The sequence below is a fragment of the Elephantulus edwardii genome, unplaced genomic scaffold (genome assembly GCF_000299155.1).
Source record: "Elephantulus edwardii isolate Elephantulus edwardi_28Jun2011 unplaced genomic scaffold, EleEdw1.0 scaffold00116, whole genome shotgun sequence".
NCBI classification, from domain to species: Eukaryota; Metazoa; Chordata; class Mammalia; order Macroscelidea; family Macroscelididae; genus Elephantulus; species Elephantulus edwardii.
In genome coordinates, this window is record NW_006399866.1 from 4,943,603 (window position 1) to 4,956,745 (window position 13,143).

Consider the following 13,143-nt stretch of genomic DNA (forward strand, 5'->3'; position numbering starts at 1 on the left):
TTCCTCCTTCTCCAGCAGAGCATCTGGTGGATTTGAACCGTGCACCTCTGGGATTGCAGTACACCTTCTTGCCACTAGGCCACCAGAGCTCGCCTATTGAGTCGATTCTAACTCACAGCAATCCTCCAGGACAGAGTAGACCCCCCGCCCCTTGAGTGCTCCTTTCAGACAATTACAGACAAACACTGTCGCAGTCTTCTGGGGAACAGCTGGTGCATTCTGACCACTAACCATCTACTTAGCCTGTTTCATTGGGGATCCTGAAGCAGACCACAGTGTCCAATAAATATGTGAAAAATGCTGTACTAACAACTGAAACATGTAAATGAAATCAGCCTAGAAAGACCTTGGTTTTCTTTCTCTCACTCTTTTCCTGTTAAGTTAGCAGAGTTGAACTATTGTCCTAACACATCATGCTGGCGAGGTTTGGTGTTCTTTCTATTACATTTTCATTATTGTTGTTCTTAGGTGTCATCATCCACTACGACTCAAAAGGGCCCTATGAACTATGAACAACAGATCTGAACCTAGTTCTGGCCAACTATCCTGGCCAACCTCCTGGTCTCTGTCGTGCTCAAGCCTATGGTGGCAATCACTGTGTCAATCCATCTCACTGAGGGCTCTTCCTTTCTTTTGCTGAACCTCTACCTTTCCCAGCATGATGGTTTTTTCCAGGTACTGGCCCCTTCTGACAACATGCCTAAATATGTGAAGTGAAGTTTTGCTTCCTTGCCTCTAAGAAGAACCTTGGCTGCACTTCCTCCAGGACAGACTTGCTTGTTCTTTTAGCAGTCCATGGGATATTGAGTACTTTTCACCAACAATATATGCTGTTACTATATTAATAGCAAATCCCATAAGATGTAAGTCAGTACTATGCTTTCAATATGTTGTTGTTAAGTACTGTAGAGTCTCAGATTACCCATAGCAACCCTGCGAACAAAAATCTTGAATGCAAAACTTTCACCTTTCTCCAAATTCATAGTTTCCAGAGGCAAGCTTTTTTGGAAGTGGATGCCACTCCTACTTCCAAGCTTGTTTTACTCAGGAGATCCACAAAAACTAGGCCCCAAACCAGTGGCCAAAAGCCTTTTTAAATAGGAGGCCAAATTCAATCAGTTCCCACCTTGCTGCGAGCAAGAACCATACCCTTGTCTCAACTGCAAACCACAAAGCACACCTCACAGAATCCAGCTGTTCCACTGATCTTCCCAACCTAGAAATAGCCCCAGACTGGTGGCCAAAGGCCTTTTTAAAGATGAGGCCAAATCCAATCAGCCACACCTAGTCTCAACCGTAAACTAGAATACACAGTATAAACACTCATAATTAGAAATATGTCTACCTCTGTGAGACTCTCTAACATTAATTATAATGATTAGAAATCTGTAAACAGAATCTTTGGTGACTAAGTGTTAAGGAGTTGCACTGCCAACTCAAAGTCATGTGGTTTGAATCCACCACCTGCTGCATGAGAAAAAGATGGGCAATCTAGTCTTGTATGTTTTACTGTCTATGAAAACCCACTGGAGGGTCAGCTATGAGTTGGTCCCACTTGATAATACATTTTGACAACAGGAACTCGTAAGCTTAAAAAACCCCAAAAATATTATTTAGAAAGTTTCTGAACTTAAACATGGAAGCATGTCAAATATGTAAAGGACATAAGTTACCTTTAAATTAACTTTGACCCAGTATGCTGTGACACAGAACACACAAATCCAAACCAGCTCCCTAATCTCTAACCTTGAATAAAAGATGTAGCACTTGCTTACTGTCTAGTCCTGCAGAAGACATAACATACTAACCATTGACTTCACATTAGCCCTTATTATGTATGTGTAGCCAAATTCACATCATTCACTCTTACTGCTTGCCATCAAGTAGGAACTGACTCCTAACTGTCCCTAAAGTGGGTTTTCAGAGGCTGTAAATCACATAGGAGGAGACTGTCCATCTTTTTCCCTTGGAGCAAGTGGTTGATTCAAACCACCTGCCTTTGGTTGGCAGTGCAACTTCCTATAGAGTAGACCACCAGAGCTCCCACACGTTCACATATAAATCATATATTTCTGCTCATAAGATTTAGATTCTGTCTTCATAGCAGACTGTGGACTCTATCTATAAGAGACCTCTACTGAGTTCAAACTGTAGGTAAGCCTTCTGAGACCTTTAGTTAAAGACTTGAACTCTAGTCATTGGATTATCAGTGCAATCATAATCATTCATCTTGATTCTCCAGTTCTAAATGGATGCTGAGATCTTACCTACATGCCTTGCTATAACTATCTTGTAATGAACTAAAGTTTGTGCTTGTCAAAACTGAGTTTTCTCCACCAGTCCTTTAAGATTTCTAATATCTTACAAAACATTTGAGGAAATTCAGTCTCCTCTCTTGGGAAAAGTTTATTTGGTGTAAAGAGAGCCTAGGCCATGTGGGAATGGTCATGCCTGGCCTTTACAGACTTACAAAAGGGAACTGTCCCCATCAACAGCATCAATAACACAAAACCAATTCCAATGAGGTCTCCCATGGGGGACATGTTCACCAACCTTCCATACCTCTTTCTACTCATCTCAACACCAATATTACTACTATACTGGGTCCAAAATCTGATTAAGTAGCTCACAGACCGCACAGAGCCATGTTGGGGAAGTAAAAATACTTTATAATTCATGTAAATAGCAAAATACACTCAAGACAGCTTCCAAAATGTGCTCACAGGCACCTCAGCCTTGAGCCTTGTGGCTTTAGGTCAGTGTTACAAAATTCTCAGTCCTGAAAATCATGGTCCTTTTCCCCCAGTTGTCTGATAAACTTGGGCAAAGGCTCTTGGGTCTTCCTCTCCAGTGCTGTCCTTCCACCCTTACGAGCATGATGTCCTTTTCCAAAGACTGGTCTCTCCTGGCCACATGCCCAAAGTATGTGAGACAGAGCTTCAAAATCCTTGCCTCCAAGGAGAAACTTGGTTTCACCCTCTCTAAGAAGACTTACTTGTTTTCTTGGTGGTCCATGGTATGTTCAAGACTCTTCTCTAGCACCCCAATTTGAAGGCATTGATTCTTCTGTCATCCTTAGTCATGTGCAGCTCTCTGCTGCATAGCAAGTAATTGTGAAGACCATGGACTGGATTAGGCACACTTCAGTCTGTAGATTGATGTAGTTGCTTTTCAGCACTCTGAAAGAGGTCCCTGACAACAGATTTTCCCAATGCAATTCATCTTTTGATTTTCTGTGTGCTGGTGCTAAGAGTGTTGATTGTGGAGCTGAGCAAGCTGTAATTATTAACAGCCTCAATCTTTTCTCCATCTATCATGTTCCTGCCATGTGGTGCCCAGTGGTGAGAATCTTTGTCTACTTTATGTTGAGTTTCAATCCAGGTCAGGTCCCTGACCTGCAGCAAATACTTCAGGTCCTCTTCAGCGTCAGCAAGCAAGGTTGTCTCATTTGCATAATGTAGGCTGTTGATGAGTCTTCCTCCAATCCTGATGCCACATTCCTCCTTATAAAGCCCTACTTCCTGAATGATCTGTTCTGCATTTAGGTTGAAAAGTTATGGAGGCAGGATACATCCCTGAAACACTCCTTTCGGATTTAGTGGTCTCAAAGTCCCATCTCACATCAGGTCTCTGGTTCAGCTATGGCTGTAGGTGCCCCTATAGCAAGAATTTCTGGGCCAGAAGGATATGTTACATTCTCTTGCTGTTATTTCTTTACTGGCAGGGGAAGGTCTAATTCTTCTGGTGTTGGATTACTCAATTTAATGGCAAGACTGGCTAAACCCCTTGTGGCTTGATAGATAGCAAGTCCCCTTGTGAATTGGCTAATATATCCCTTTCACATATTCCCACACATCTACATGGCAAAGTCAAACAATGGCTAGTTAAGTCAGATTGAAAGATAAACTCCACAGACCACCTTCTGTATTTTCTAAGCCATTAGCATTCATATATGAAAAAATTAACTTTTCCTTTCCAATGTGCAACAGCTATATTCATGAAAGTGTGATAGTTAGCAACTTCATGCCTCATGCTTTAATCTCTCCCATTTTAGATAGCCAATTTCTGATTTGCCCATTTCTGTCAAACCAGTACTCTGAGGAAACAAGCATCTTCCATCCTCTGAAGAATCTTCTGTTCCAGTTAGAACTTTTATCATCTGCATCCATAAGCAAAATCTAGCCAAGAGCAAACCATTACATTGCAGCAATCAACACTAGCTCACAGCATGGAACATCTTGGGTTCTAGTCAATTCATCTCAAGCTATCCAAGGCTAGATCCAAATGGGCATCAGCTGCAAACTAGGAGACCACACTTCTTCCTGTGTTCCAGATTGATTGGTCCCTTCACTCAAGTCTTAGCCGCTACATAGGGCCAAGTCAACAAGATGGAAGTACTCATGATTCATGCTTCTCAACTCTAGAAATCCTTTTACATTTAACCATGTATCTCAAAGCCAGAAACCCTTTTGCATTTATCAGTGTATCTGTGCATGCTAAGTCATCAGTGCTGATGGAACATGTTCAAACTCAGCCCATTTCTTCATTGCAGCATGCATCTTAATTCCATTCCAGTGGATACAGGTGGTCACTGTGAGTGAGCATACTTGCCAGCTCCCTTCAACTTCAAGTCCTGGAAAGGGGCTCTATAGGTACTGAACTTAACCCTGCCTCAGAAGCCAAATGGCTTGTTCTAGTTTTAAAAGGTCAGAGTCTCTTTTTTTTCCTTTCTCTTTTTCTTCCAAATGTACATACTGTTTTGCTGTTTTTGGAGAACAATCTGATAGTATCAATTAAAATGTTAACAGTCATTAACCCATCTAGTAGCAATCTAACTTATAGCTTTACTAGTTTGAAGGTATGAGAATGCATGTCCTGGATTTCCTGTTACAGTATTACATTGGTTATCATTTTAAAAACCTAGAAACAAAGGCCAAATGTTCATTGGGAAATAGTTCCAAAGAAATTAATTGTGGTATAGCCAAAGAAAGCAAACAATACTCTTTTGGAGAGGGAGGAGCAATCTCCTCCTGTACCAGTCAGATCTGATTTGATGGTACACACAAAAAAATAATTTTAAAAAGTTTAAAGAAAAAGAATGCAAAAAAAAGACAGTAAGGTAGTCATATATGGAATGCTCTGGAGGGTTGAGTGCAGAACAGTTGAGCATTATTCTTTATTCTACTTTTTAAAAATGAAAGTAATTGTTCATCTATGTATAGGGAAAAGTCTGGAAAAATCATTGCTAAACTTACCATGATGAGGGTTGAAGGTGGGTATAAGAAAAAATTATGTTCCAAGTTTTACATTACTGAATACAACATTTTTATAAAAAGCATGTATTACTATAATAATGTGGGAAATGTATGAGATTTTTACTGAACTTGAACAATAAAATTGCTATTTAGGACACATAATTAGCTGACCATCTTGGCCCCTGGATACTGGCAGAGGTCACCATGGCGGGTCTCGCCTTCCCCAGTCCCACCACTTCTGGTTTCTGTTCTCAGGACAGCCCCCAGCCTCTCACCTGCGCTTCTGCTCACAGAAGCCCATCTTCTCCTGTAGCATAGCCATGCGAAGCTTGGCATCCTGGTCCTGTGGGCTCAACATCAGTGCCTGCTGATAGTCCGCTTCAGCAAAGGCCAGATGTCCCAGCTGGAAGAAGCAATCTGGGGGCCAGCAACTAAGTGGGCTTCCAACTCCCAGTGCCCAGGAACCCCAAGGCCATTCCCAGGGAGGGTGGTGCAGGATCCTAGCAACTGGTGATGACAGGCTTCGAGAGAAACTTTATGTGCATCTGGGCACCTTCTCCCAGCAGGCCAATTCTGTGCATTTTGAGACAACTATGGACAGTTTGTCTATGGATCTTTCCCAGAAATGTGTCCCTAAGATATGTGCCTATTAAATGTTTTCCCTTTATTCTTCCCTTCCTCCTCTTTCTTTTGTACCTTCCAGCTTTAGACAAGACCAAATCAGGTGCTGGAGCATAGCTGAGAGCCCAACCCCAAACCCATGGATCTTAACATTTACTCAGAGAGGGAAATACTAAAGCAGTAATCACCCCACATCTCTAGAGTTACATCTACAGTAAGGAAAATGACAGGGAGGATGCTTTAGACCAGAGTGGGAGGTTGGAAGGAGGGAGCCCCAGAAATGCAACTTTGTGCTGGAAGCAAGGTAGGAGTAAACTGGGGGTATATGTATGTAGAAGGAGGGGGAGGAGTCTTGGACAGACGTGACAGTGTGAGTGTGTGTGAGAGAGTGTGTGTATGAGTGTGTGTGTGAAGGGCACACATGAGAGGGCAGTGTGATTCAGAGCAGAGGAAAAGGCAGAGGGAAATAGATGAAGTATTGAAGGGAGAAAATTGCTGTTGTTGTATAACATTGGAACCAACTCATAGCTGACCCTCCAGTGGCAGTAAATTGCACGAGAAGAGACTGCCCATCTTTTTCCCCATGGAGCAGCTAGTGGATTTGAACCATATTCCTTTGGGTTGGCAGTCCAACTCCTTATACTGAACCAGTGAAACGCCTTTAGGGAGAAGGAGGAGGATGGAATCCCTGAGAGGCTCAGCCTTAACCAAGGCATGGAGGATGGAATCACCTGGATCTTGCAGCCTCATGAATTGGAAGATGAATTAGACCAGGGGGCTGTATAGCTAGCCTGGGTCTACCTAAGGGGATGCCAGTCCTTCAGCCCAGCCCCTACTCACCACCGCGGTTGACGTAGAGGCTTTTCTCCTGCTGCTCATCCCTGAGGGCCTTGTTCAGCAACAGTGCAGCCTCTTGGTAGGCACCCTGCATGTAGCAGTGCACAGCAAAGTCGTTGTAGGCTAGCACTAGTTGGCGCTGCACCTGCTGCACCATGTTCTCCTGGCTTGCAGGTAACATGTCCAGCGCTTTCAGGAAGTCCTCCACTGCTCCATCATACTCGTGGACCCGTCGGTACATGGTTCCTCTGTGGGTGAGGACATGGTGGGTGGAGAGAGAGCACACCACTCGTCAGCTAAGTGGCCGCACGAGCCACTGCCTGCCTGGGCGTAGTTTCTTCTTCTGATTCATAGAGGTCTTGAGGGTACCTGTCTCACGTACTAAGTTTGGCCTGTGAACCTGGCCAAGGCTTTGTGCTCAGATGACCAGCTTTGACTGGTAATGTTATGTTTCTGCCTCTTTCTTTGTGAGAGCATTGAATGTGCTTGCTTTCATGCTAAGGCCTTTATGTGAGAGAAGGATGAACAATCTCCTCCAGTGGGATTTACAGCCTCTGAATCCCCACTGAGGCATCAGCTAATGGGTTGGTTCTGACTTAATGGCACACAACAATAAGGCTTTTATATACATGGGAAAACATTTTTATCCCACTGCTTAATTTAAAAACTCCTCAGTCTCAAACAGATTCAATTGCTGCCTGGGTCCCTGTGGGAAGCAGGGCAGGATTGTTTATCAGAGGCCAGTTGGGGAAACTCCTAAGGGCAGGTGGGGACTCTCCTAAGACCACAGAGTAAGTCTGTAGCCGAACAGGGTCTAGAACCCAAGACCAGTCCCTCCCTATCCAGTACCGGAAGAGGAAGAAGCTGGCATCCAGAGGGTTGTTCTCGATGGCAGAGTTGATGCACTGCAGTGCACTCTGCATATTGCCTTGCACAGCAAATATCTTGGCATCTTGGTAAGCCTCCTGAGCCTGGTTCACCATTGTCCCAAGCAGTGCCTTGGCTTGTGGGTGCGTGGGCTCCAGTCGCAAGGCTTTGTGTAGGTCCTGGTAGCAGAGGCTAGGCTGTGGGGGTTTCAGGGGGGCAGGCCTAATGGGTGATGGAAATAGGTCTGGATCTAGGCCTGCAGGACCCTCTGTCCTGGCAGGCCACCATCACACCACCCTTCCTTAGTGCGCCTGCACCTTTCCCATTATCTTGAAGGAGGCAGGAAGTAACATGGGAAAATCCCACCCCCATCTGCTGCCCCCTCCCAAGATGCGACCTCAGGTGAGCCAAGTCGCTTGGTAGTTTCTGCCACAGGATAGAGTGACAGAAGCCACCTCCTCAGGGGACTCTGAGGCTTGCACAAGGTGGGAGAGTGCATGGCATTCTGACTGGATGTCTGTATCCTCACCCCTCAGCTTCACCCTGACCATTAAATACAAGATAACTCTGACCAAGAACAGACCCAGAAAACATCCATAGGTTAACAGCCCCTGCTGCACAGGTCAGTTAGTCAAATAGTTTTAAGAAGTCTATGTCTTGGACCACCACCTGGCCAACTGACTGGAAGAGATCTATATTCGTTCCCATTCCAAAGAAAGGTGATCTGACAGAGTGTGGAAATTATTGAACAGTATCATTAATATCACATGCAAGCAAGATTCTACTGAAGATTATCCAAAAACGACTGGAACAGCACATCAGCAGAGAACTGCCAGAAGTGCAGGCTGGGTTTAGAAGGGGTCGTGGTACTAGGGATATTGTAACTAATGTTATATGGATCTAGGCTGAAAGCAAGGAGTACCAGAGAAATGTCTATGTTTCACTGACTATACAAAGGTGTTTGACTGTGTGGACCACAAAAACCTGTGGCTAACTCTGAGAAGAATAGGTATCCCAGAACACTAGATTGTGTTTATGTGAAACCTATACTTGGGCGAGGAGGCAGTTGTCAGAACTGAGCAGGGGAACTGTATGGTTCAAAATTGGGAAGGGTCTATGGCAGCGATGTGGCCTATCTCCATACCTTTTCAATCTGTGTGCAGAACAGATCATCCAGGAGTCTGGGCTCTATGCGGAGAACATGGCATCAGGATTTGAGGAAGACTCATTAACAATCTGCGCTATGCAGATGACGCAACCCTGCTGGCTGAAACTGAGGAGGACTTGAATCTCTTGCTGCACAAGGTCAAGGACTGCAGCCTTCAATATGGATTGAAGCTCAATAACAAGAAAACAAAGGTTCTCACCACTGGGCTGATTGGCAGCATCGTGATGGATGGTGAAGAGATTGAGACTGTAAACAGTTTTAGTTTGCTTGCCTCCACAACCAACACTTTTGGCACCAGAAGCCAGGAAATTAAAAGACGTATTGTGTTGGGAAAGTTTGCTGTTAGAGACCTCTCCAAAGTTCTGAAGAGCAATGATGTCAATCTGGAGAATAAGGTGTACCTGATACAGGCCATGGTTTTTGTAATCACTTGCACCAGAGAGTTGGACAATGACTAGAGAGGACAGAAGGAGAATTGATACCTTTGAGCTGTGCTGTTGGAGAAGAGTGTTGAATATACCATATTCAATGCTAAGAGAACAAACAGGTTTATCCTGGGGAGGTTAAACCAGGCTGCTCCGTGGAGGCAAGGATTTTGAAACTTCATGTGACATGCTTTGGATATGTTGCAAGGTGGGACCAGTCCTTGGAGAGGGTTGTCATGCTTGGGAGTATGGAGGGACAGCACAAGAGAGGAAGACTGTCAATGAGATGGATTGATTCAGTGACTGGGGTAATGGGAGTAGGTGTGTCAGAGACAATAAGACTGACACAGGATAGAGCAGGATGTAGGGCTATTGTACATTAAGTTGCAGGCATAAAAAAACTCCAACAACATGTCTTGTAGGGTAATTGGATGGAAGACAAGCAGAACAAGAATGTGGAAACTAGACGTGAGAGGAAATCAGAAGGCTAAGCTCAGGAGTGGGGCTTTGGGGTGGGCTGACTTGGCACTGTGAACTGTGTGAGCTTAGGCAAAGCACTCCATCCCTCTGGCCTATTTCCTTATCTTTGAAGAAAGCAATGCTCACATGAACCCAAAGGAGAGATTACCTTGAGCCTGCAAGATAAACATAGTAAGGTACTTAGGAAGCTGAGGGACAGCTAAAGTCACAATTAAAAAATCTTTACCAAAGGGTAAAGATCAGAAGGCAGGAAGGAGTAGAATAGGCTGAAAGGATTAATGAAAATGAGAATTAGGGGAGAAATCACAATTTAAATGACAGGGAAGCCCTACTGGACAGAGGAGCCTTAGAGTATCTGAGGCTGTAAACTTTACAGAAGCAGGAAGCTTTCTCCTGCAGATATGTTCAAACTACTAGCTTTTTTAGATAAACAATCCTTGTTCTTGAAGTCAACCGTAATTATCAGTAATTGCTAGTCTCTCTCATACTTTGAAGGAGACTCCCTTTGAGTCATTTGTGGGACACAGAGGCCAGTCCCCTAGCATTAGTACCTGGGTGGACCTCATCCCTTTTGGCCACTCCTTAAGGGCAGGAGTCTCATCCCTCTGGAATTATAAGGTCACATTTCCAATCACCGGCCAGTTGCTCCGCCTAGTGAGCTGAAGCAAATTCTACCATTTCAGCCCACACCTGTTCTCCTTTCAGAGTCTCCCCGCTCACCCAGGGCAAGCCAGAAAGTTGAGTGTTGGTATCAGGTGTCCCTGGCTGCCACCCTCTTGCTCACATCCACACCAGCCATCTCTGGTCCTGACTTCTAAAGAGCATTGGACCTTGACCTCTTATTGTCATGCTCACAGCCATCCCCCAGCCCTCCTTTTCCAACCCTTTTTTCTCCTGCTGGTCTTCCCCACTGTCCAGACTCCTAGCCTCTTATCTTACCCTGTCCAACCCACACTCTCTATGACAGCCGATGTGAGGAGCACCCTTTCAAGGCTCCTGCTGATCCTGGGAAGAATTTGCCATGCCCTCTGGTTCATGAGACCCAAGAGAAGTCCAATATCTCACATGAGCCAATGTCCTCTCAGATCTGCGGTCTCTGCCTCCTCCTTCCTGCTGTGTCCTCCCTGTCCCCTCCTCTGTGGTCTCAAGTCTCCCTGGCCCTCAAGTCCTTTCCCATATTCTGTCCCTAAGAGAAATTCAGGCCTGGACAGTGGAGGACATTTAGGAAGTGTTCCTTGGGGTGGGGCAAATAAGGAAAGGAGGCAGAGGGGATGAAGGAAAGAAGGAAATGAGGGTGGAGGAAGAGATGGAGATGAAGGGAAGGAGAGAAGGGTGGAGTGAGGAGTGAGGAGAGGAGGATGGTTACTTCATCTAATGGTTCCCTGGTCTGTCCCACACAGTGATCACTATGATGACACAGCTGTGGTTCAATCTGTCTCTGTGTCATTGTTATCTCAGGAAACCTCCTCGGGCTGGGAGCTCTATGAGGACAAGGATGCATTTGTGTCTTTATTTTGTGGGTTCTGCAGGGCCCAGCAAAGGCCTGATGCAGAACTAGGGCTGAGTAAAGTTGGAGCAACTACCTGACTGGACACCAAATGGTCAGGACTGATAAGGCATCTCTGCCCAGCAGGGGTAGTGCCCCATCTCACTGTGGGTGTGCACACTCTGGACTGGTGGGTGGCCTTACAGCTTCCTGTAACTACTGGGTGCTTTGGGCTCCCAGCCTAGGGAGAAGGACCCGCCCAGCCTGCCCTCTCTATGCTACCTTGTGGAAGAAGTTGTAGAGCCTGGCCCTGAGGATGTAGATGTCGGCTTTGGCCGTGCCATGCTTCAGCAGCTTAGTGACGCATGTGAGGCAGTCTTGGTGCCGTCTGAGGGCCAGGAGACAGGCCATGCTGAGAATGAAGGGAGGAGTGTGCTTACTGGGCCCTTGGGGAGAGGAACAGGAGGGTTTGTTGAGAAAAAGAGGGCTGGCGGGCCATGGCCAAGCACTCACCATTGGTAGTGGAAGCAGGATTTCTGGGGCTGGAGCTCAGAGGCTTGTGAGAAGACATCCAGGGCATCCTGGTAGGCACACTGCTCGAAAAGGCACTGGCCCTGGGGAACACAGGAGGCAATCACTTCTGCCAGCCACCCTAGCACAATGACAGCTCCCAGCTGAGGGTCAACATGATGGAGGAAGGGGGAAGGGACAAGAGAGAGGAGTGGAGCCTTTTAGGATTGGGGAAAGATGTAAAGATGGAGAGATAGCAAGAGACAAAAAGTCATTCACAGATGACAGAAGACAAGACAGCAACACAGAGACTTAGATTCTAGCTTAGGCTAACTCATTGGTCAGAGTTCTATCTCCATTAAAGATGAAGAATATGAGGCTCAGAGAGGTCAAGGGACTTCTTTACTGTCACAAAGGAAGTAGCAGCACAGGACCATGGGGGTGGGGGCCCCTCAGACTTTTTTTTTTAAATAATTGGATGGCTGATAGTTTTTTTAAAAGACATCAAAGTTGTCAAGATGGGAAAAATAGCAAGCTTTTTTTGAGGGGGTTGTGGTTTAAGATTTTTATTTTCAATTGTTAGTTAGGAGCATTGTAAACTCTTTTAGTGCTTACAGCCTCTAGATCCTAGATCTGTGCTACCCAATATGATAGGCACCAGCATCACATGGCTCTGTGAGTGTACATCTAATTTAGTCAAAACTTAACATAGTTGAAAATGCAGGCCCTCGGGCACTCTCACCATGTTTCAAAGCTCACGAGTTCTGTGGAACTAGTGGCTATCTTAAAGAATTCTAGTGGTTCAATGTTAAGTGCTGCTGAGAGGTCAGAGTTCAAACCCACCAGGTTGGGAGAAAAGCCCTGAATCATTGGAGAAGCTCAATATCAGGAGTGAAAATTAGGCCAGGTGCTAACTGTGGAACAGGTCATCAACTACTTATATACATGTTCAAACTAAAGCTAAAGAAAGAGAAATCAAATTCATAGGAACCAAAATTTGACCTTGAGTCTATTCCCCTTGAATTTCAAAACCATCTCAGGAACAGGTTTGAGGCCTTGAAAACTTATGAATGAAGACTAGATGAACTACGGGAGGATATCAAGAATATCATCCACGAAGAATGCAAAAGGTCATTAAAAAGACAGAGAAGGAAGAAAAGACTGACATGGATGTCAGAAGAGACTCTAATTGCACTAGAGCACTGAGAAGCCAAAGGAAAAGGAAGAAAGGAGGAAGGAGCTGAACAGAAGATTTCAAAGGGCAGCTCTGGAAGACAAAGCAAAGTATATTATAATGAAATGTGCAAAGAGCTGGAGTCCAAAAATCAAAAGAGCTAAACTTGCTGAGCATTTCTTAAGTCAAAGGACCTAAAGAACAAATTCAAGCCTCGAGTTGCTTTGGCTGCTTCCCAGAGGTTTTGGCAAGTGGTGTTTTCATTGTCATTAGTTTCAAGAAACTTTTTAATTTCATTTTTTATTTCTTCTACTACCCAG

The 13,143-nt window shown here is 45.0% G+C and overlaps 1 protein-coding gene across 1 annotated transcript in view; it reads right to left on the reverse strand.

Moving 5' to 3' along the window:
* Positions 1-13,143, reverse strand: part of TTC16 (tetratricopeptide repeat domain 16) — a 29,563-nt gene that overhangs the window by 5,932 nt on the left and 10,488 nt on the right. The window contains exons 6-11 of the mRNA XM_006892615.1: positions 11,653-11,753; positions 11,422-11,551; positions 7,563-7,777; positions 6,717-6,961; positions 5,531-5,672; positions 1,127-1,130 (exon numbers count right to left, since the gene is read on the reverse strand). Of these exons, the coding sequence (XP_006892677.1) occupies positions 1,127-1,130; positions 5,531-5,672; positions 6,717-6,961; positions 7,563-7,777; positions 11,422-11,551; positions 11,653-11,753 (837 nt within the window). The remainder of the gene's footprint in view (positions 1-1,126; positions 1,131-5,530; positions 5,673-6,716; positions 6,962-7,562; positions 7,778-11,421; positions 11,552-11,652; positions 11,754-13,143) is intronic.